This window comes from Panthera tigris, chromosome C1 (genome assembly GCF_018350195.1).
Source record: "Panthera tigris isolate Pti1 chromosome C1, P.tigris_Pti1_mat1.1, whole genome shotgun sequence".
Lineage (NCBI taxonomy): Eukaryota > Metazoa > Chordata > Mammalia > Carnivora > Felidae > Panthera > Panthera tigris.
In genome coordinates this window covers 71,729,157-71,751,726 of record NC_056667.1, presented here as the reverse complement: position 1 = coordinate 71,751,726, position 22,570 = coordinate 71,729,157, and the positions used below count along the sequence as shown (strand labels likewise).

General features: G+C 35.4%; 1 protein-coding gene across 1 annotated transcript in view; it reads left to right on the top strand.

Annotated features, from left to right (window-relative positions):
• Positions 1–22,570, top strand: part of COL24A1 (collagen type XXIV alpha 1 chain) — a 398,425-nt gene that overhangs the window by 311,971 nt on the left and 63,884 nt on the right. Inside the window, exons 43-46 of the mRNA XM_015536213.2 lie at positions 2,447–2,500; positions 15,502–15,555; positions 15,668–15,721; positions 21,962–22,015. Of these exons, the coding sequence (XP_015391699.2) occupies positions 2,447–2,500; positions 15,502–15,555; positions 15,668–15,721; positions 21,962–22,015 (216 nt within the window). The remainder of the gene's footprint in view (positions 1–2,446; positions 2,501–15,501; positions 15,556–15,667; positions 15,722–21,961; positions 22,016–22,570) is intronic.

Below are 22,570 nucleotides of genomic sequence, written 5' to 3'. Positions count from 1 at the left end.
GAAGCACAACTGTCAACATTTGTAGATCACATTATACTGTAAATACAAAATAAAGACTTCACCAAAAAACTATTACAACTACTAAATTAGGATACAAAATGAATATACAGAAATCTGTTGCATTTCTATACAATAAAAACAAATTATCAGAAAGAGAAATTAAGAAAATGATCTTATTTATAATTGAAGAAAAATAATAAAATATCTAGGAATAAATTTAGCCAGGGAGACAGAAGACCTATTTTCTGAAAACTATAAGACATTTATGCAAGAACTGAAGATGACAAAAATAAATGGAAAGATACATTGTTTGTGGATTGGAAGAATTAATATTGTTAAGATGTCTATGCTATCCAAAGCAAGCTCCATATTCAGTACAATTCCTATCAAAATTCCAATAGTATTTTTCATAGAACTAGAACAAATGATCTGAAATTTGTATGCAATGACAAAAGACCCTGAATAGCCAAAACAGTCTTGAGAAAGCTGCAGGTATCATGCTGCCTGATTTCAAACTGCACACAAAGCTGTGGTTATCAGAACAGTTTGGTACTGGCACAAAAAGAGACACATAGGTCAATGGAACAGAATAGAGAGCCCAGAAATAAACACACACTTATATGATCAATTAATATACAATGGGGAAAATATAATCTTTTCAATAATTGGTGTTGGGGAAACTGGACAGCTACATGCAAAAGAATGAAACTGGGCCACTTTTTTCCATTACATGCAAGAATAAACTCAAAGGGGATTAAAAACCTAAATGTAAGACCTGAAATCATAGAACTTCCAAAAGAGAACAGGCATAAACTCTGGCACATCAGTCTTAGCAGTATTTTTGTGGTATGTGTCTCCTCCGGCAAAGGCAATAAAAGCAAAAATAAACAATTGGGACTACATCAAACTAAAAAGTTTTTTACAGTAAAGGAAATCATCAACAAAACAAAAAGGCAAATGGGAGAAGATATTTGCAAATGATATATCCAGTAAGAGATTAATATCCAAAATATATAAAGAACTCCTACAACTCAACACAAATAAACCAATCTGATTTTTAAAATGGGCAGAGGACCTGAATAGGCATTTTTCCAAAGAAGACATATAGAAGGCCAATAGACATATGAAAAAATGCTCAACATCACTAATCAGGGAAATGCATATCAAAACCACAGTGAGATTTCACCTCATCGCTGTCAGAATGACTAGTATCAAAAAAGAACAAGAAATAACAAATGTTGGTGAGAATGTGGAAAAAAAGAAACCATCATGCACTGTTGGTAGAATATAAATTGGTGCAGCCACTACGTAAACCAGTATGGAGATTACTCAAAAAATTAAAAATAGAAATACCACAGGATCCAGCTATTTGACATCTGGGTATTTATCTGAAAAAAAAATTGAAAAACATAATATGAAAAGATACATACACCTGTATCTTCATTGTATGTATGTTCATTGCAGCATTGTTTACAATAGCCATGATATGGAAACAACCTAAGTGTTCACTGATACACAAAAAGATAAAGAAGATGTATATATATACACACACACAAAATGTAATATTACTTAGCCATAAAAAGAGTGAATTCTTGTCATTCATGACAACAAAAATGAACCTAGAGGGCATTATGCTATGTGAAATAAGAGAGGAACAAATTGTGTATTATTTTACTTACATGTGTAGTCCAAAAAACAAAACAACACAAAACAGAAACAGATTCATAAGTACACAGAACAAACTGGTGATTGCCAGAGGGGAGGGTATAAGGAGGTGGGTGAAATAGGTGAAGGGGATTAAGAGTTATAGACTTTCAGTTATAAAATACATAAGTCATGGGGATGTGAAGTATAGCATAGCGAAAATAGTCAATAGTATTATAATAACTACATATAGTGACAGATGGTGACCAGACTTATTCTGGTGATCATTTCATAATGTGTATAAATGTCAAACCATTATGTTGTATGTCTGAAACTATTATAATATTGTATGCCAACTGTACTTCAAAATATAAAAATAAATAAATAAAAAGATTATTAAATTGATCTTCTAATTAATGGAATTGATTACATGGCTGAATGATCCAGATTAAATCTTTTTCTATCATTTTAACATTAAGTAAAAATGCAAGCTAATTTGACATCATGTATAACATACTTCATCCATCTGAAAATTCATAATGTTTAAGTGGACTTCATTTCTTCAGTATTTTTCCTAGCAAGATCACTATGAGATTCTCTTCAAATAATTCAATGCTTATGATGTTCTTAATGTTATTGATATTCAGTCTTTTGAAATATATTAGTGGAACTAAACAAATAATTATACATTTGGTTTCACATTTTTGGGGAAAAAAATATGCCACACTAACTGTATTATCTGCATTCACAAATACTTGGATCCAGCTGTGGAACTGATTGTTTTTGCATGTGGTCTCTGTAGGGTCCTGTGGGGGAACAAGGAGAGAGAGGAGAGCCTGGAGCAGAGGGCTATAAGGTAATTACAGCAAATTTCACACCTTGCTTCTAAATTGAATCAGTGTTCTCTGGTGGTTTTGCTCAGTTTCAAATGAAAATAAGCATCATTGAGTTATGAGTAATATCTTAAGGTTTTGATCCCAGAAGAAGCCTAGTTCTTTGTACTTTCTGTTCCTTTTTTTCTGGACTCATCTTCACCTCCTCCCATTGCTGCTTTTTTCTCATCATCAGATCTCAGCTGAAATGTTACTTCGGGAAAGGCCTTCTCTTTCTATTCTTCACTTTGCATCATATTAGATTTAGTTCATGATATTTAATGCCATCTATATTATCTAACCACTTTTTTTATATACATTTGGTTTTTTGTTTAGTGTCTTGTCTTTCCCTACCAAAAAGTAAGATCCATGAAAATGAGACTCTTGTCTGGTTTTTTCATCTTTATATACCCAATTTCTAGAACATAATGTTCCTGATGTATAGTAGGAATTCAATAGGGTTGTCAAATAGGTGGATGAATGTCATTACATTCTCAAGCCTTCTGTCAGTTTTTGTCCTCTTCCACTCTTAGAAGGATTTTATGAGACCAACTTCATCAGCCAAAATTGTATTAGATTATGTATAGAATTTATTCCATGTCATTTTTATTAGCATATTTATGTTTAGGATGTTCTCTATTCCTGTCTTATCTCTCTTCCCTTCCTGTTTATAGTGTCAGTTGCTAAACAAGTTGGTCATCTGATAACTCTCTCCCTATAGTTTCTATGTCATTCATTTTCTCACAACATTCTGTGCATACTCACAGTATTATCTAAACTTTATCTACATAAATCCTATCTTTCCTTCATAATCTAGTACAGACTCCCTTTTCCTAAGCTCACCCTAACAGTAATCTTTCCATATTCCTCAGTCCTATTATAGGACTAAATAAATATGATTTATTATTATAAATAAATGATTTATTATGATTTATTTATTATTATTATGATTTATTATTTATAGAAGTTACTCAATAGAAATATTTTACCATCTTATGTTGCTAATATATTTGCTGATTATTTTTAATGTGCAGATATCTTAGCTCCCTAATTTGAATATGACCTCTCTCTTTCTTCTACAATGTTTTGTTCTGAGTTTTGTACATAATAGTATTTAATATGTATATAAACATAATTCATTTTTAATAGTGAATTGATGGGTTGTTTGATCCAATATACCCCTCTCCCATGTAAAATATCAGTGGCCATATTTGAAATGAAGACTTAAATAGCCAGATTGAATGGACAAACTGGTAGGTAGGTAACTATCATCAATATATTAATTTCCTCAAGCCTGAAATCTGAAAAATCAACTTTCACTTCCTAAAATTCTCTTTGAAGTAAACGTTGAAGGTCACTCTAAATGTTTGTGAAATTGTCGTGGTGGCCATCTTGTACTTCTTCTATTTTTAGAGAAACATTTTTTGAATGTCACGTATATTCTGTTTCCAATTTACATAACATTTGGATCTATAAGTGTTTCTTAATCCAAGGAATTCAGTGTATTTAGGTTCTTTTTGGGTTGAGAAGCCAACCCACTGCTTCCAGAAAAATTTGAAAAGCATCTTAAACTTCCTTAGCTTTTTTTTTTTGCTTGAAAAACAACAGGACTCTATTTTTTTTAGTTCATTTTCAGTTTTTTTTCATTTTTTTCATTTTTTAATTTTTTAAAATTTACATCCAAGTTAGTTAACATATAGTATAATAATGATTTCAGGAATAGAATCCAGTGATTCATCATGTACTTATAAGACCCAGTGTTCATCCCAACAAGTGTTCTCCTTATTGCCCCTTGCCCAATTAGCCCATCCCCCCACTCACAACCCCTCCAGAAACCCTAAGTTTGTTCTCTATCTTTAAGCATCTCTTATGATTTTTCTCCCTCCCTGTTTTTATATTATTTTTGCTTCCATACCCTTATGTTCATCTGTTTCATATCTTAAATTCCACATATGGGTGAAGTCATATGACATTTGTCTTTCTCTGACTGAATAATTTCACTTAGCATGATACACTCTAGTTCCATTGCAACTGGCAAGATTTCATTCTTTTCCATCGCCGAGTAATATTCCATTGTATATATATACCACATCATCTTTATTCATTCATCAGTCAGTGGACATTTGGGCTCTTTCCATACTTTGACTATTGTTGATAGCACTGCTATAAACATTGAGATGCATGTGCCCCTTCAAAACAGCACGCCTGTATCCTTTGGATAAATTCCTAGTAGTACAGTTGCTGGGCCTTAGGGTAATTCTATTTTTAATTCTTTAAGGAACTTCAACACTGTTCCAGACACCAGTTTGCATTCCCACCGAGGGTGCAAGAGGGTTCCCCTTTCTCCACATCCTCACCAGCATCTGTTGTTTCCTGAGTTGTTAATTTTAGCCACTCTGACTGGTGTGAGGTGGTATCTCAATGTGGTTTTGATTTGTATTTCCCTGATGATGAGTGATATTGAACATCTTTTCATGTGTCTGTTGGCCATCTGGATGTCTTCTTTGGAAAAGTGTCTATTCGTGTCCTCTGCGCATTTCTTCACTGGATTATTTGGTTTTGGGGTGTTGAGTTTGGTAAGTTCTTTATAGATTTTGGATACTAACCCTTTATCTGATAGGTCATTTGCAAATATCTTTTCCCATTCTGTTGATTGCCTTTTAGTTTTGTTGATGGTTTCCTTTGCAATGCAGAAGTTTTTTATCTTGATGAGGTCCCAGTAGTTCATTTTTGCTTTTGTTTCCTTCCCTGCGGAGACATGTCAAGTAAGATGTTGCTGCAGCCAAGGTCAAAGAGGTTTTTGCCATCTTTCTCCTCTAGGATTTTGATGGCTTCCTGTCTTACAATTAGGTCTTCCATCTAATTTGAGTTTAATTTTAAGTAAGAAAGTGGTCCAGGAGCATTCTTCTGCATGCCACTGTCCAGTTTTCCCAATACCATTTGCTGAAGAGACTGTTGTTTTTCCATTGGATAGTCTTTCCTGCTTTTTCATATATTAGTTGGCCATATGTTTGTGGGTCCATTTCTGGGTTATCTATTCTGTTGCATTGATCTATGTGTCTGTTTTTGTGCCAATATCATCCTTTCTTGATGATTACAGCTTTGTAATACAGCTTGAAGTCCAGAATTATGATGCCTCCAGCTTTGATTTTCTTTTTCTGGATTGCTTTGGCTATTGAGGGTCTTTTTTAGTTCCATACAAATTTTAAGATTCTTTGTTCTAGCTCTCTGAAGAATGCTGGTGTTATTTTGATAGGGATTGCACTGAATATGTAGATTGCCTTGGAAAGTATTGACATTTTAACAATACTTATTCTCCCAATCCATGAGCATGGAATGTTTTTCCATTTCTTTGTGTCTTCTTCAATTTCTTTCATAAATTTTCCATAGTTTTCAGTGTATAGATTTTTCACCTCTTTGGTTAGGTTTATTCCTAGGTATATTATGGTTTTTGGTGCAATTGTAAATATGATGAATTCCTTGATTTCTCTTTCTGCTGCTTCATTATTGATGTATAGAAATGCAGCCAATTTCTGTACATTGATTTCATATCCTGTGACTTTGCTGAATTCATGGATCAATTCTAGCAGTTTTTTGGTAGAATCTTTTGGGTTTTCCACATAGAGTATCATGTCATCTGCAAAAAGTGACAATTTGATTTCCTCCTTGCCGATTTGGATGCCTTTTATTTCTTTGTGTTTTCTCATTGCTGAGGCTAGGACTTCCAACACTATGTTGAAAAACAGTGGTTAAGAGTGGACATACTTGTCATGTTCCTGACCTTAGAGGGAAAGCTCTCAATTTTTCCCCATTGAGGATGATATTAATGGTGGGTCTTTCATACATGGCTTTTATGATCTTGAGGTATGATCCTTCTATCCCTGCTTTCTTGAGGGCTTTTATCAAGAAAGGATGTTGTATTTTGTCAAATGATTTGTCTACATCTATTGAGAGGATCATGTGGTTCTTTTTTTTTTTAAATGTTTATTTTTGAGACAGAGAGAGACAGAGCATGAGCAGGGGAGGGGCAGAGAGAGAGGGAGACACAGAATCCGAAGCAGCTCCAGGCTCTGAGCTGTCAGCACAGATCCTGACACGGGGCTCGAACTCACAGACCACGAGACCATGACCTGAGCCGAAGTCGGACGCTCAACCGACTGAGCCACCCAGGTGCCCCGAGGATCATGTGGTTCTTATTCTTTCTTTTATTAATGTGATGTATCACATTGATTGATTTGTGGATATTGAGCCATCCCTGCATCCCAGGAATAAATCCCACTTGATCATGGTGAATAATTCTTTTAATGTATTGTTTGATCCAGTTGGCTAGTATCTTTGTTGAGAATTTTTGCATCAGTGTTCATGAGGGAAATTGGTCTGTAGCTCTCCTTTCTAGTGGGGTCTTTGTCTGGCTTTGGAATCAGGGACTCATAGAATGAGTTTGGAAGTTTTCTTTCCATTTCTAGTTTTTGCAACAGTTTCAAAAGACTAGGCATTAGCTCTTCTTCTTTAAATGTTTCCAGGTAAAATTCCAGGCTTTCCCCTGGAAAGCCATTTAGCCCTGGACTCCTTTTTGGGAGGGTGGGGGGAGATTTTTGTTTACTGATTCTATTTCTTTCCTGGTTATAAGTCTGTTCAAATTTTCTATTTCTTCATGTTTCAGTTTTGGTAGTTTATATGTTTCTAGGAATTTGTCCATTTCTTCCATATTGTCCAATTTATTGGCATATAATTGCTCATAATATTCTCTTATTATTATTTGTATTTCTGCAATGTTGGTTGTGATCTCCCTTCTTTCATTCGTGATTTTGTTTATTTGGGTCCTTTCCTTTTTCTTCTTGATCAAACTGGCTAGGAGTTCATCAATTTTGTTAATTCTTTCAAAAAATCAGCTCCTGGGGGCGCCTGGGTGGCTCAGTCGGTTAAGTGGCTGACTTCGGTCATGATCTCGCGGTCTGTGAGTTCGAGCCCCGCGTCGGGCTCTGTGCTGACAGCTCGGAGCCTGGACCCTGTTTCAGATTCTGTGTCTCCCTCTCTCTGCTCCTCCCCTGTTCATGCTCTGTCTCTCCCTGTCTCAAAAATAAATAAAACGTTAAAAAAAAATTTTTTTAAAAATCAGCTCCTGGTTTCATTGATATGTTCTACTTTTTTTTTAATTTCTATATCATTGATTTCTGCTTTAATCTTTATTATTTCCCATATTCTGCTGTTTTCAGGCCTTATTTGCTGTTCTTTTTCCAGCTCTTTAAGGTGTAAGGTTAGGTTGTTTATCTGAGATCTATCTTCCTTTTCTACGTAGTTCCCTCTTATGACTGCCTTTTCTGCATCCCAGAGGTTTTGGGCTGTCATGTTATCATTTTCATTGACTTCCATGTACTTTTTATTCTCCTCTTTAATTTCATGGTTAACCCATTCATTCATTAGTAGAATGTTCTTTAATCTTCAAGTATTCGTGGTCTTTCCAATTTTTTTCTTGTGGTTGATTTTGAGTTTCATAGCATTGTGGTCTGAATATATGATCAGTCTGAATATATGATCACGGTATGATCTTGATTTTTTGTTCTTGTTGAGGGTTGAGTTGTGTCCCAGTATGTGATCTGATCTGGAGAATGTTCCATATGCACTCAAGAAGAATATGTATTCTGCTGCTTTAGGATGAAATGTTCTGAATATATCTGTTAAGTCTATCCAGTCCAGTGTGTCATTCAGAGCCATTGTCTCCTTGTTGATTTTCTGCTTAGATGATCTTTCCATTGTTGTAAGTGGGGTGTTGAAGTCCTCTACTATTATGGTATTATCATCAATGAGTTTCTTTATGTTTGTGATTAATTGATTTTATATATTTGAGTGTTTTCACATTGGGAGCATAAGTGTTTACAACTGTTAGATCTTCTTGATGTATAGACCCATTATGATATAATGCTTTTCTTCATCTCTTGTTAGTTTTTATTTTAAAATCTAGTTTGTCTGATATAAGTATGGGTACCACAGCTTTCTTTTGGTGACCATTAGCATGATAGATAGCTCTCCATCTCTTTACTTTCAATCTGAAGGTCTAAAACTCTTGTAAATGACATATAGATGGATCTTATTTTCTTATCCATTCTGATATGCTATGTCTTTTGATTGGAGCGTTTAGTCCATTGACATTTAGAGTGAATAGTGAAAGATATGAATTTAGTGCCATTGTGTTGCCTGTAGAGTTGGAGTTTCTGGTGATGTTCTCTGGTCCTTTCTAATCTTTGTTGCTTTTGGCCTTTTTTGTTTTGTGTCATCTTTTCTCCCCTCAGAGAGTCCCCTTTAAATTTTCTTTCAGGGCTGGTTTAGTTTAGTTAACTCCTTTAGTTTTTGTTTGTCTGAGAAACCCTTTATCCCTCCTTCTATTTTGAATGACAGCCTTGCTGGATAAAGAGTTCTTGGCTGCATATTTTGTCAACTTACCACATTGAATACATCCTGCCACTCCTTTCTGGCCTGCCACGTTTCTGTGGATAGGTCTGCTGTGAACCCGATCTGTCTTCCCTTATAGGTGAAGGACTTTTTTTCCCTTGCTTTCATAATTCTTTTCTTGTTTGTGTATTTTGTGATTTCGATTATGATATGCCTTATTGATGGTCGGTTTTTATTGAATCTAATGGGAGTTCTCTATGCTTCTTGGATTTTGATTTCTGTGTCTTTCCCCAGATTAGGAAAGTTTTCTGCTATAATATTCTCACATAAACCTTCTACCCCTTTTTCTCTCTCTTCATCCTCTTGGACTCCTATGATTTGGATGTTATTCCTTTTTAGTAAGTCACTGTGTTCTCTAATTCTTGTACCATGCTTTTTTGCATTAGCTTCCCTTTTTCTTTTTTTCTTTTTTTTTTCTTTATTATTCTCCATAATTATCTCTTCAATATCGCTGATTCGCTGCTCTGCTTCATCCATCCTTGCTGTTGTGGCATCCGTCTGAGATTCCATCTTGGTTATAAACTTTTTAATTTTGTCCTGACTAGATTTTACTTCTTTTATCTCCACAGAAAGGGATTCTATGCTTTTTTCAACCCCAGCTAGTATTCTTATTATCATCGTTCTAAATTCTAGTTCAGACATCTTTCTTATATCTCTGTTCATTAAACCCTTGGTCAATTCTTCCTGTTCTGTCTTTTGGGGTGAATTCCTTAGTTTTGTCATTTTGGAGGAAGAAAAAGAATTAATAAAGTAAAAAATAAAAATGAGAAAATGAGAAACAAAAAAATACATAAATAAAGGAAGCTAGATCCTAAGTGTGTTTTGGTGGTTGTTGAAAATTTTTGATATAATAGAGAAACAATAGGAAAGAAAATGAAAAAAAAATAGTAAGAAAAGTTTAAAAACATAAAAAAAGTGTATATAATAAAGTAGAATAAAATGAAATGAAGAAAGTGGAATAGAATAAAAAGATTTACCAAAAAATAAAAACATAGTAAAAAGACTTAAACATATTTTTTTAAAAAGAAAATAAAAATAATTTTTTCTCTTTCTCTATCCAAGAAAAAGAAAAGAAAGGAGAAGGGGAAAAACAATTTAAACAAACACAGAAGCAAAAAAAAAAAAAAAGAATAGATAAACCAGGAAACAGAATGAAACCTGAATGAAGTTACATCCAGTTTCTCCTAGAACTCAAACTATGAAGCACTCTATGGTCCATACACTAAGCACATGGAGTGACTTGTGCTGGTCTTCTAGGGGGCTGCACTTGGAGGTCACAGTTGGGTGGGACTTGTTGTAACAGCTCCATTCTTTGTCAGGTGGCACTGCTCAGCTTACTGGGGTGGATTGGTGTGGCGTGCATGCCCGTGTGCATGGGCAGGGGCAGTGGAAATGGCTTCACCTAACTTCCTAGTTTTTAGCACAGAAATTTTGTGCTCTCACCGACCCACAATCAAGAACCCCTCCTTTGTCTCAGGCTTCTGTCCATTCCCCACTTATACCCTGTCCATGTCCAAGTCATCAGCCTGTTAGGCAGCACCTCCCTCCTGAGTTTTATCTCAGATGGGGATGTGTTTCCAAACCCCTCATTTCAGAGAACCTTGCAGGTTGGACCCACTCTGACCCTCTGGGGGAATGTCTCACTGAGCAAAGGCCAGCTTGCACCGAATGTGTTCATGCAGTGGTGCAGCAGCGGAGGTTCAGAGATTATGGCAAATCACAACATACAGCCAGAGCCAGGTTTCACTGCACTCTGGTGTCTTTGTCCCAATATCAGCAAATGAGGCTGCTCTCCAGAGTCCACTGGGAACTTTGCCTGTGGGGAGGCCATATGGCCTCTACCAAATGCACTCAAAGCAGAGGAACCCCTTCTCCCCTTGTAGCCCACAGATCCCTTGAACCTCGCTGTCTGCTCCTGGGGATTTACTCAAAACCAGGGCACTGCCAGGTATTGAGCTCCAGAACTTCCAAATCTGTGCTCCACTGTTTATAGATTCCTAATGGTATTGTAACCCTTCCCTTTCTCCCCAGCAGTGGTTTTTAAGAACAGATTTCTTGTTCAGTCCCTTGTCAGTGTTTCCACTCTTTCCAGCTACTTTTGGGGAGAGTGCTTTTCCTGCATGATCCTAGTGTGCTGTACTCTCCCCCTTTTCCTTTCTCTGTTCTCTGTCCAGAAAAACACCTCCTTACCCTCTACAACTTTTTCTCCCCCAGTTCACCTCTTCGCACCGTGTACCTGCTGAGTTCTGTGGCTCAAGTTACGCAGATTGTTGTGTTAATCATCGGATCAATTTCCTAGGTGTTCAAAATGGTTTGGTGCTGATCTAGCTGCACTTCAGCGATGAGACAAGCTGAGAACTTCTATGCTGCTGCGCCATTTTGGAAAACCCCTTCCTTAGCCTTTTCTGTGCATAACTTCACACATTCTCAGGAAAATCAAGTTCTTGCAATATCTTCTTTTGGCCTCTACCAACTATGAAATATTTGGTTGCTAAACTAGCAAATTTACTGGCAAACAAACAGATAAATATTCTTTTGGAAGAAGAAAATAATCTCTTCATCTGGCTAGCAGAAGAGAAACCCTGCCTGTCTTATTCTGAATAGTCACACCTTATTCAGAAATCCTTCATCAGAGAACTTCTTCCTGGGCTCACTGTGGAACCAATTTCTCCTTCCTTATTCCACAAATATTCCTGATTATGTTTTCAGTTGTCAATATTTCATGAATTAGTTTGATCCACATCTTCCTTTATGTCTTATTCTATCCTATGTCCTTAGTCTTTAGAGGTCATTTTGTAATTTGTTGGTGGTTTTATTCTAAACAAGCCATCATGAACCAGGCAGCCATAATAATTTTATTGCTTAAACATCTGAAAGCCATGAAATCTCCACACTTGTCCCCTGCCAGGTTTTCCAAGCACAAGCTTGATTCATACAGGGGAACTGTGCTTTATTTATAGTTAGATTATTCTGTTGTAGCCTCAGGTGAAATTTTCAAATGTTTGTTTTTCTATCATTTTAAAGTGTATATACTATCATTTCACTGTGGTAAACTAATGATTAACATTATCGTCAACACTTCTTTTAATTGTACTAAAATATACATAATATAAAATTTACCATTTTAACAATTTTAAAGTGTACAATTCAAAGATATTAGTACATTCCCAATATTGTACAACCATCACATGCTACATAATTCCAGAACATTTACATTACCCTAGAAAGGAAGCCCCATACCCATTAAGCAGTCAGTCTGTATTTCTCCCAGTCTCTGGCAACCATTACTCTGCTTTCTGACTCTATTGCGTTATCTCTTCTGGATATTTCATATAAATGGAATTGTATAATATATAGCTTTTTGTGTCTGGCTTCATTTCACTTAATATAATGTATTATATTGTAATCGATGTTGTAGAAAGTTTTAGTACTCCATGCCTTTCTATGACTGAATGATTATCACCAATCTTTTTAAAAACATTTTTATATTTACAAATGTTCTTACAATTGTAGTGAGCTCACAGTTATCTTTTGGGATTAAAAAAATTGAATGATAATGTAGATTTGCTTCCATTTTGCTGTGAACAATTAGAAATTTTTTAAAATCTTGTTCACGATCCTTTGTTCTTTTTTCCTCTTGAAGAAACTGAGAATTACAAAAGTCATGTGTCTTGCTCATTATCATCAATAAATACTTATTAGTAAGTACTTAGTACTTATTAGGAATCATTATACATGACAGGTCTTATGTGTCATGCATAATAAAATCTCTGTCCACTCATCATATATTTGAGTGTCTGCCATGGGCCAGGAACAGAGCTAGAAGACATAAGTATAATACTGGATACCCCAGATACAGTACTTGCCTCTGTGGACATCACATGTAGAAGACATATAATAAGAACATTTAATCAGCATAAAAACAGATATAGTAAATTATAGTTGTCATCCAGAAAACTATACATCCCAAAGGTCGAGATAAATTCATGTAAGGCTTGAGAAAGACAGAAAATATAGTGGGAATAAGCATATTATACTGTCAACATCTGCTTTTTAAAAATATGAGCAGAAATATACAGATACCCAAGATTAAATCAGACTAAATTTGTGTGAGATGAAGTCCTATAAATACATGGAATAAATTATGTTCTAGCTCAAACTCCATTTCACTTTGGTTTGGTCAGTTTTATCATCCTCCCCAAACTTGATCATATTCTTTCTATGTCTTCAATTCAGTGAATGCTACCATCAGACATTAAGGTGTTCAAGCCAATAAATGAATAGTCCTTCTCTCTATCTTTCTGTCCATCTCTGTATCTCTCTGTCCCCCTCTGTCTATTGCTCTCTCTGTGTGTCTGTTGCTCTCTATTTCTCTCCTTTTGTTTCTTTCTGTCTCTTTATCTCTCTTGTTCTCTCCCTCCTCTCCTTTCTCTCTCCTCTCATCTCTCAAATGTAATTGGCCATTTCTTTTGACCTTAGATAGCTCTGGAATCTAGCCATTTTGCCCTACTTTAGTTTAGGTTTCATCATTTTTGTCTGAATTATTGTAATAGCTGCCAAACGAGACTCCCTATCCCTAGTCATAGCCCTCTCAAATCCATTCTCCACTTAACATGTTCTGTCAGATAAATCTTCATTTATTCCCCCATGCTATCCACTCTGTCAGAATATCTTCTTTTTACTTTACTGCCTGGAACACTCATCCTTCAAGATTCAGCTTATCATCACATCAAAGTCAATCACTTCCCATAACCTTGCCTACATAACTTTATGATAATATTTACTACATCATATTTAATTTTTAACATTGCAGCAAATGGCCTTTCTCAATTTTTATTGAAATAGACAGAACTAGAGGAATTACAGTGAAACTTCTAGAAAGCAAGTTTGTTTTTAGTGAGATTTGTATCCAGACTTCACAAAACCAGGAGAAGCTATTGGCTATTCTATGACCATTCTAAAAAGGTCTTTATAAAACACAGACAAAAATGGTGGCAAAGTCACAACTGGCCATCATGATCTTGAGTTTTATAGTTTGCTCATCTGTTCACTCTCACTACGTTGTATAACTTCATCCTTTCACCAATCACTTCTCTCCTGAATTCTGCTTCATCAATGACTTATAATAGTCATATATACTTACACCACATTTCCTCTTGACTGACCTGATTCTGTTATTGTTGACTCTGCTCATGTTTTGCTAGTAAGGCCATGTGTGGTAATGGTATTCTCTTTAGTTATGCCCACGTTCTATAGAAAGCCTTCCAAACAGTCATTGTCTTTTGGCAATGTTCACTCTGTTAAATAATTCTTTTTTTTTTTTTTTGATCAGGAGGTTGAATCTTAAAACCACAAACAGTTGCCTCAAAGAATGCAAACAAAGAGAGCTTAAACTGATCTTTCTGTGAGATAAATATCATTAGTCTATATAGGCAATCCTTATTTCTCCTAGTCCAGAAAAAGGAGATGTGCCTACTAACTGTTTTTTCTATGGCATTCTTTCTGTAATACACAGAGTAGGAGGAAAGAAATTCTAAAGTGAAAAGGATGGTAGGGAAGGGGAAGAATGAGACTGCATGCAGAATTCTTTATGCATAATCTGACATGCCCTTGGTTTGTTGCTAGTTTCTATTTACACACTTGAAAAGGGAAATGTGGTAGGTCAGCATTCCTTCCTAGGAGGACTAGGGTGATGACAGACTGCTGAATATCAAAGTCACTTGATGTGTCTTGGCATTATATACATTAATGACTCCCAATGTTCAATACTAAATTTATCCAAGTAGTATGAACTTAGTTTGTAAAAATGGAGACCATAGTACACTTCTATAATAGAAATAGGCTGAAAAAGGAAATTTGTTCTCAAACTTTTTATTCCTTTGGTTATTTACTGTCTTAGTTTCCTGACCAGAATTATTATAAACTGGGCAGTTTCAAACAACAGAAATTTATTCTCTCCCAGTTCTAAATACCAGAAATCTGAAACGATGGTGTTAACAGACCTTGCTCCCTCTGTAGTTTCTAGAAGAGAATTCTTCCTTTCCTCTTCTAGCTTCTGATGGCTGACAATGCTCCTTGTGGCTGCATAGCTCCAGTTTCTGCCTATGCCTTCACATGGCCCTCTTCTTTGTTGTTTGTATCTATCTCTCTCTTCTAAGGGTACTTGTCATAGGCCATTCAGGATAATCTCTTTTTAAGATCATTAACTTAATGATATCTGCAAAGACGCTTTTTCCAAAAAAGATCATATTCACAGTCTGTGGGGTTTAGTTAGGGCATAGAGATCTTTAGGTGTACTACCATTCAACCTACTATGTTGACCTATGTACAAAACAAAACAAAACTTTACAGGCTTTCTCAATTGTCATAATATCCAGTGGCTATTATGTTCTGTAATATTTCTGAAAAAAAATCATAACTTTTGATATTTAAATTGAATTTTGTAACATTTTGCTACCATTTTAAGTGATACTACCCTATTCTCTGAGTTGCATGTCTCTATTTACTCTAATAATATAATCTTTTCTATTCCTAGGGCCACATGGGTATACCAGGACCAAGAGGTGCTACTGGACAACAAGGGCCCCCAGTATGTTTTGAGAACGTTCTTTGTGATTCTGGCATTGAAAAAAAAAATAATGTTAATATATCTTTTTTGGTGTCTGTTTTTTATGTGATTTCTCTTTGGTTTCTTATTAAAGGGTGAGCCAGGTGACCAGGGTGAACAAGGACTAAAAGGAGAGAGAGGATCTGAAGTAAGTTGAAATTATTTAAGATAATTTGAAACTTACTGTTGGTTTGAGAGAGCAGGGACATAGGAGCTGCCGTTTATCATAACTTAAATGATCATTCACCCTTCCAGAGCAAGGATCACTGTAGGCCTCTAATCAGAGTATTTGTCAATAATTGTGCTAAAACAAGATTATTGATTAAGTTCATGTGTTTTGACTGCCATCCACATTTCCCTTTACCAGCAGCCTTCTGGTAAAAATTGCTTAAGGTTGTCCCAAACTACTCCTCTTTCCTTGGGATTTCAAGCAGAAGTACCAATAGGCCTTAAGACCAGCATTGCAAAGTGAAACCCTATCAGTCAAACCTACTTAGTTGTTGTAGTAGAGTAGGGGGAGAAATAGTTTGACTATGTGACACAGACTCACAATTGGTTTAAAACACTTTTTTTTCCCATAAGTCAGTTATCTGTTATCAAACAAACTAAAAATGTATTAGCTTATTGGATGTAGTCTCTTTCCCTGTGCACTGATAGATGTTGCCTCAAACTTACTGAAGGTTGTTGCCTTATAACTTGCTTTGTGATTTGTACCATCAGTTTACTGCTATCCTGCATTTCATGGCATTCTGATTTCACATGCTATTGATTTTAAATAGAATTCTTAAAAAATTTTAGTGTAATTTTAATAATAAATTAGGTGAGAATGGATAAAAAGTAATGAATTTGAAACCACATTTCTCCTAATTTGTTAAGCAATCTTCACCCATACTTTGTGCTTCCTACTTAAAGGAGTAAAAAAATTGAGTTGAATCTGATTTTACATAGGTGTTCACTCACCTTAAAGCCATTTTTGAATGGTCTTGACATCTACCTAATAACTCTTTGTCAGGTTCCTTAATAAATAAAAACTAATAAATAAAAAATAAAAATATCCCATGAAAGGCAAGCCTTAACAAGGGAAAACCACAGAGAGAAGATAATTGTCTCATTCACTTAGAATTTTTTAAAAGTTTATTTATTTATTTTGAGAGAGAGAGAGCACATGTGTGCGTGAATAGGGGAAGAGCAGAGAGAGGAGAGAGAATCCCAAGCAGGTTCTGAGCTATCAGCATGTAGCCAGAAGCAGGGCTTGAACTCACGAACCATGAGATTATGACCTGAGCTGAAACCAAGAGTCGGACGCTTAACCATCTGAGCCAATCAAGCACCCCTCCTCCCCTGCTTAGAATTTTTAACACCAAAATTGGAAAAAGGAGTGGAAACAGCTAGGAACCTAGAATATTGCTACTGCCTTCTTGTGACTTGCATTAAGTGCCTAAGGATGCAAATGCTCCCCCAAGGTTTGATCCCAAAATTTCTCATCTCTTAGAATTAGTACTTTCATATTCTTAGTATTTTCTTTTTCTTTTTTGACATATCTCAGGAAGAAGAAATGTTTTGGTATTTATTAGTATCTGTTAAAATTATGCCAGTGAAAATTATATATTCTTACTAAACAACTACATATCCAGCCTATGTGGTCAACTTACCCTGGGTATCAGAGCCAAAAGATTCTGAGAAGCCATGGTTTAAATTCTGTATAATTCAAGGGAATTAGTTCTTTCCTGCCTTGGCCAATGCTGACATACAGTTCAAGGTTACATTAAAAAGCCTCTTAGGCGCTCCTGCATGGCTCAGTCGGTTAAGCGTCTGACTTCAGCTCAGGTCATGATCTCAGGTTTGTGAGTTCAAGTTCATGATCTTGCAATAGGTGAGTTCAAGCCCTGCTTCGGGCTCTTTGCTGACAGCTGGGAGCCTGGAACCTGCTTCAGATTCTGTGTCTCCTTCTCTCTGTTCTGCCCCTGCTTGTGCTCTCTCTCTCTCTCTGTCAAAAATAAATAAACATTTTTAAAAAAGAATTTAAAATAGTAATAATTGCTACAAGAATAATCATTGACCATGTATTATTCACTAGGGACACCTTCAGTGGTCAGGTGGATTCTGTCCAATTACTGTCTTCTTGTTTTTGCAAAGCTTTAAATTTGTTTTTTAGATTTAGAAATGGCCCTTTAAAATCATCTGGACCACCCTCTCATTTTACAGATGAAGAAATTTAAGCCTCAGACAGATTGAGTTACCTAAGATCACAGAATTAGTTAACAGAACTAACAATAGAAACTTTATTTCTTGACTCCCAATATTATACAAAAGCCTGCTATTACTTTGAAATCTTTTATGATTAATTTTACTTAACCATCTAACTTATTCATTGGGCTCTCATTCATGACACAGTAGAGAGAAAGAACAAGTCAAATCCAATAGCAGAACCACTACATTTTCAAAAAGACTTTTGTAATTTAAATGTAGTGAACTGTCCTATAATGGCTTTCCAAGACTAAGACTCAAGCCAAAATCTTATTTTTCTTCCAAAACAAAATTCCAGATTTTAGTGAATTGAAATTTCTTGGTTAGAGAAAAAAAAGAAGAGAGAGAAAGAGTATAATTATTGCCTAACTCTAAATCTGTGTTTGTATTGTAAATCTGTCCTAACAAAGTTAGAACTAGCTAAGTATTGAGGTAACTATCCTTCATCTTCATTTAAATAACGGGTTTTGGACTATGATGACACATTTTTAAAATGTCCACTATCAAATAGGAAAGGCAAACGATTTTTATTTGTAGTCTTTAGAGTGAGCATAAAATTGTGCTTTTTCTTTTGTCTGGCTTAGCTTTGAAAAACATGATGGCCTATTTGAAATCAGATCCATTTAAAACAGTAAAGTCTATTTATTGATTTATGAGGTACTTAATATTTAAATAGAATAACATGAGTAAGTTAAGTTTGAAAGTAGCATTAGAATACTTCTAGCTTTACTATAGTTGAGTTCTGGGTATTAGTTGAAGAGTGACTTTCTTTTCCTTCTTATGATAACAACTCAGTCATGTACCAACACCTCATATAACAACATATTATCTTTGTCTTTGGCCCAAATCTATAATTTCCTACAAAAAAGAGACTACCTCTCCATAGGATTAATGTTTAGTAATACCTGGCTCTTAATTTAGTTATAAGCCAACAATTCCATTTTGAGATTTTTTTTTAATGTACAGTTTTTTTAAAGTATCAGTGTTCTACACTTTATTGATCTTTATACATTTAAAATCTCCACTGATAGACTATGGCTTTTCTAGCTGGCCTACTTCCTTTTAGTAGGATGACAATAATTGTAATAAGGAAATCTTTCCTGATTTGAACATCTCGAAACAGCAGACACTACAGTTTTGTTATTTGTTAAATACTTTTTGTCTTCAATAGGCAGATTTTACCACAATTGTCCTATTACAAGTAGCAAAGTATACTTCAAAAATAATTTTTATAGTCATACTTTTTCTTTTGTGTTATTCTATTGGAAGCTGCTTCCTGATGCCCATCCAGGTCTGATTAACATCCTAGTTTTCATGATAACAGACCCATACATGTAGATTTCAGTGCACAACATTTAGCTTTTCTGAAATAATCCCCAACATAATGGTCATCCCAAAAGGTAATCAGTCTGTGATGATATGTGAATCTCTTTGTTTTTATTTTGTTATGTAAGCATTTGGAGTAAAGCCATTACTTACATGCATAGTATGTCTGAACCTTAAGTCACAAACTCAGGTATACTAAAAATATAATTTTGTTTATGTTCTTTATGATGGAACTTAACATCCATCCTGAGTGCCCATCCTGCCTGGTGGTAGAAAACTAATTGGTAGAACATTCTAGTCAATTAACTGTCTTTAACTCCATCCATACAAATATCCTGCGTTTGATTTAGAGTTTTCCTATTCATTCTCTTGTCAAGTCTGCAGTTACATTCTGGGTGGCAGTGGTGGGGAAGAGGAATGGAAGGTGAGTTTGGTCTTCAGTCATTTATTTACACCAGTATACACTGAAATGCACATCATCCATTTAGGTCCTTAGTAGCCATCATCCCACCATGTTGACATCTACCTTGGCCCTCCTTGCAGAAGTTCTTTAATCCATGCTGGCATGTATAGCTATTTTCTGTGTACAGAAAAGGTACAAAGTCTCTTTTATATAGGCCTTTAAGAGCTATCTGTTTCTGTTCTTGGCCACGTGGAAATGTATTCTGCTAATCCCCATACCATGCTGGGTGCTCGTGGGACTCAGACTTTCTCAAGCCCACCAGCCTAGACATCCCAATGTAGAAATTTCTACTCTACTGCTGACACTCAGTGCAGTTCATGTGGACTTCTGAATGAGGACTTTAGTCTCCCTAGCCATAGTCTCTGTGCCCAAATTCCCATACTTATCTGAGGGTATTATTGCTTCCCCCACACCAGGACTTGAGGGCAGAGTGAGGTATAAAGGGCCCTTCTCAGAGATTCCTGTCAGTGTCAAACAATCTTGCTTCTCTTATGCTTTTGTTTTTACCTTCCACCAACTTGAAGATATTTATATCCCCTTAAGTAGAAAAATTTTTCTCTTATACTATTATAATTCTAAATCTGTTCTTTATGGCATAAATTGTATGACTGGACTCCTTTGTCACCTTGGTTTTTGATACTCAAATATAGAGTTTTCATATTTAAAAATCATTTTTTTTCGGTTGAACATCCAACTTTAGCTGGGGCCCTGATCTCACGGTTTGTGGGTTCCAGCCTCATGTCAGGCTTTGCGCTGACAGCACAGAGCCTGTTTCAGATTCTCTGTCTCCCTCTCTCTCTGCCCCTTCCCTTCTCATGCTCTCTCTCTCTCAAAAATAAATAAACATTGGGGGAAAGTTATAAAATTTAATAAAAAATAAAAATTAGGCTTTCTTTTTAAAAATGTATTCTTCTCAAAATATTATATCCTTCTAAAATTATTACCTCACCATGAGTTTCAGAAGACTATGTTGAAATCCATAAGCTAAGGGAAAGTCTATTTTGAAAATCTAAAATCTAGAGCAGGTCTATCACTTTGCATAAAAAGAAATACTGTGAAGGAAAAAATACTCTGGCTAACATATTTGAATATTATCATAGTTCATATACTATTTAATTAGTGCTATTAGAGATAACTGAAATCACAATTTTTTCAGTATTTAAAATCTTGTAGTTTTATTTCTTTATTGTGTCCTAAAAGGTATATTTTATTTTAGAGAGCATATGTTCCAGAAATTTCTTCTCCTTCAACTTAAATCAGATCATCTACTGTTTCATTTTCTGGTTTCCTCACCCTTAGAAAGACTTTATATTAGTGACCTTTTAAGTCAAGTAAAGTAGTTCTCCAAGTTGGAGGTAGAACTCTTGTTCCATATAGCTTCCCATTATCAAATTCTAACAAAGTTAGATTTTTATCTCTTATACAAAATGCCCTTTTTTTCTATTACTACATATACTATTTCTTCTTAAAATATTAAGTTCATTTTCAGAAGATGTAATATGTTATGAAATTACTTACTTTGTTGTTCTCAAATTGAATCTTTGGCACAATTTATCTGAAATTTGAATAACTTAACATCCCGTTTTGGTGGAATTATCCTGTTTGTGACTTCTGAGAAATGTGTCTGGTAATGACAATATGCTTCTTTTTCTTATTTGTGAACTAGGTCACTCTTTTCCACATTTTTCTTTTTAAAATAATTTTAGGATATCATCACAATAATGGCATGATTTGCAAGGGCAAAATTCCTAACTATCCTGGCAGACCAGTTACTGCTGAATCAATTATGATTTAAAACATCTCCCACATGGAAAAACAAAGAGTTCCGTGGGAAATAAATATCTTTTCTTTGATTCACAAGTATGTTCTTGTCTATGCTTCCAGATAAGCACATTTTAGGCTATTGGTTCATGTCCCTTACTACACTGTGAGTGCCTTGAGATCAGTAACTTTGACTTTGCATTCCCAACAGAGCACAGAGTACCTGACACGTAAAACTTGGTAAATGTTTACTGAATTAATAAATCACTTTGCCACTTTCAATAGGAAGACAAAAGCTCTGTCTGAAAAGGTGGACATTTATGAAATAATATTTAGTTCCCTTTTAGAGCCAGTATTTAAATTTTTACATCATAGAATTTGGAGCTAGATGGAAATTTATAGATTATCTGGTCAAACTCTCATTTTCAGATAAAGAAAATGACTCCCAGGGAGGTTAAATGACAATCTCAATGATATACAGCTAGTTAGTGGCATTACGTGCTGTGGCATCCAGGTCTCAGGGTTCTTTTCTATGCCTTCAGTTTAATTAAGTTTATTACAATTAATTACAGCTGTGCTTCACATTTTTAGGGTCCTAAAGGGAAAAAAGGCACTCCTGGCCCTGCTGGGAAACCTGGGATTCCTGTAAGTAATAGACCCTTTTCATCTTTCTTGTTTTTCTAAATAGAATTGGCAACTTCAGCAAGCAGAAAGGTTTGGGGCCAATTATGACAAGTGTTGGATAAATCATCTTGTCTTCAAAAAATAATTTAAGCCCACGCTGGAACACAGAGGGAACAAAATATGACCATGAGTTCAAAACCAAGCTTGCTGTACAAATACAAGTCTCAGCAATTGAAGGATGCTATTTTCCGGTGTTATGGAGCTCTCTCTGTGGACTCATGCTACTCTCTGATCATGAACCACTGAAAACAGGGAACTGGAAATATAACTAAATGATTGGTGAGAAAGGTCAGAGATCTTCAAGCATGAATAAAAAGCCTAAGCTGGATTGTAATGGAAGGACTCAGCCTCTCAGTTCCCTGGCAAGTAGAACAGAAAGTCTTAGAAAAGAATGTTTTAAATCATTTCATCACAGAATAAAGATTGATTTTACCTTAGCCATCAGCTTCCTCTAGGCAGGCAAATATGTGTTGACTGGCTTATTAGCAGAGACTTACTTCCTGCTGGTTTTCCCCA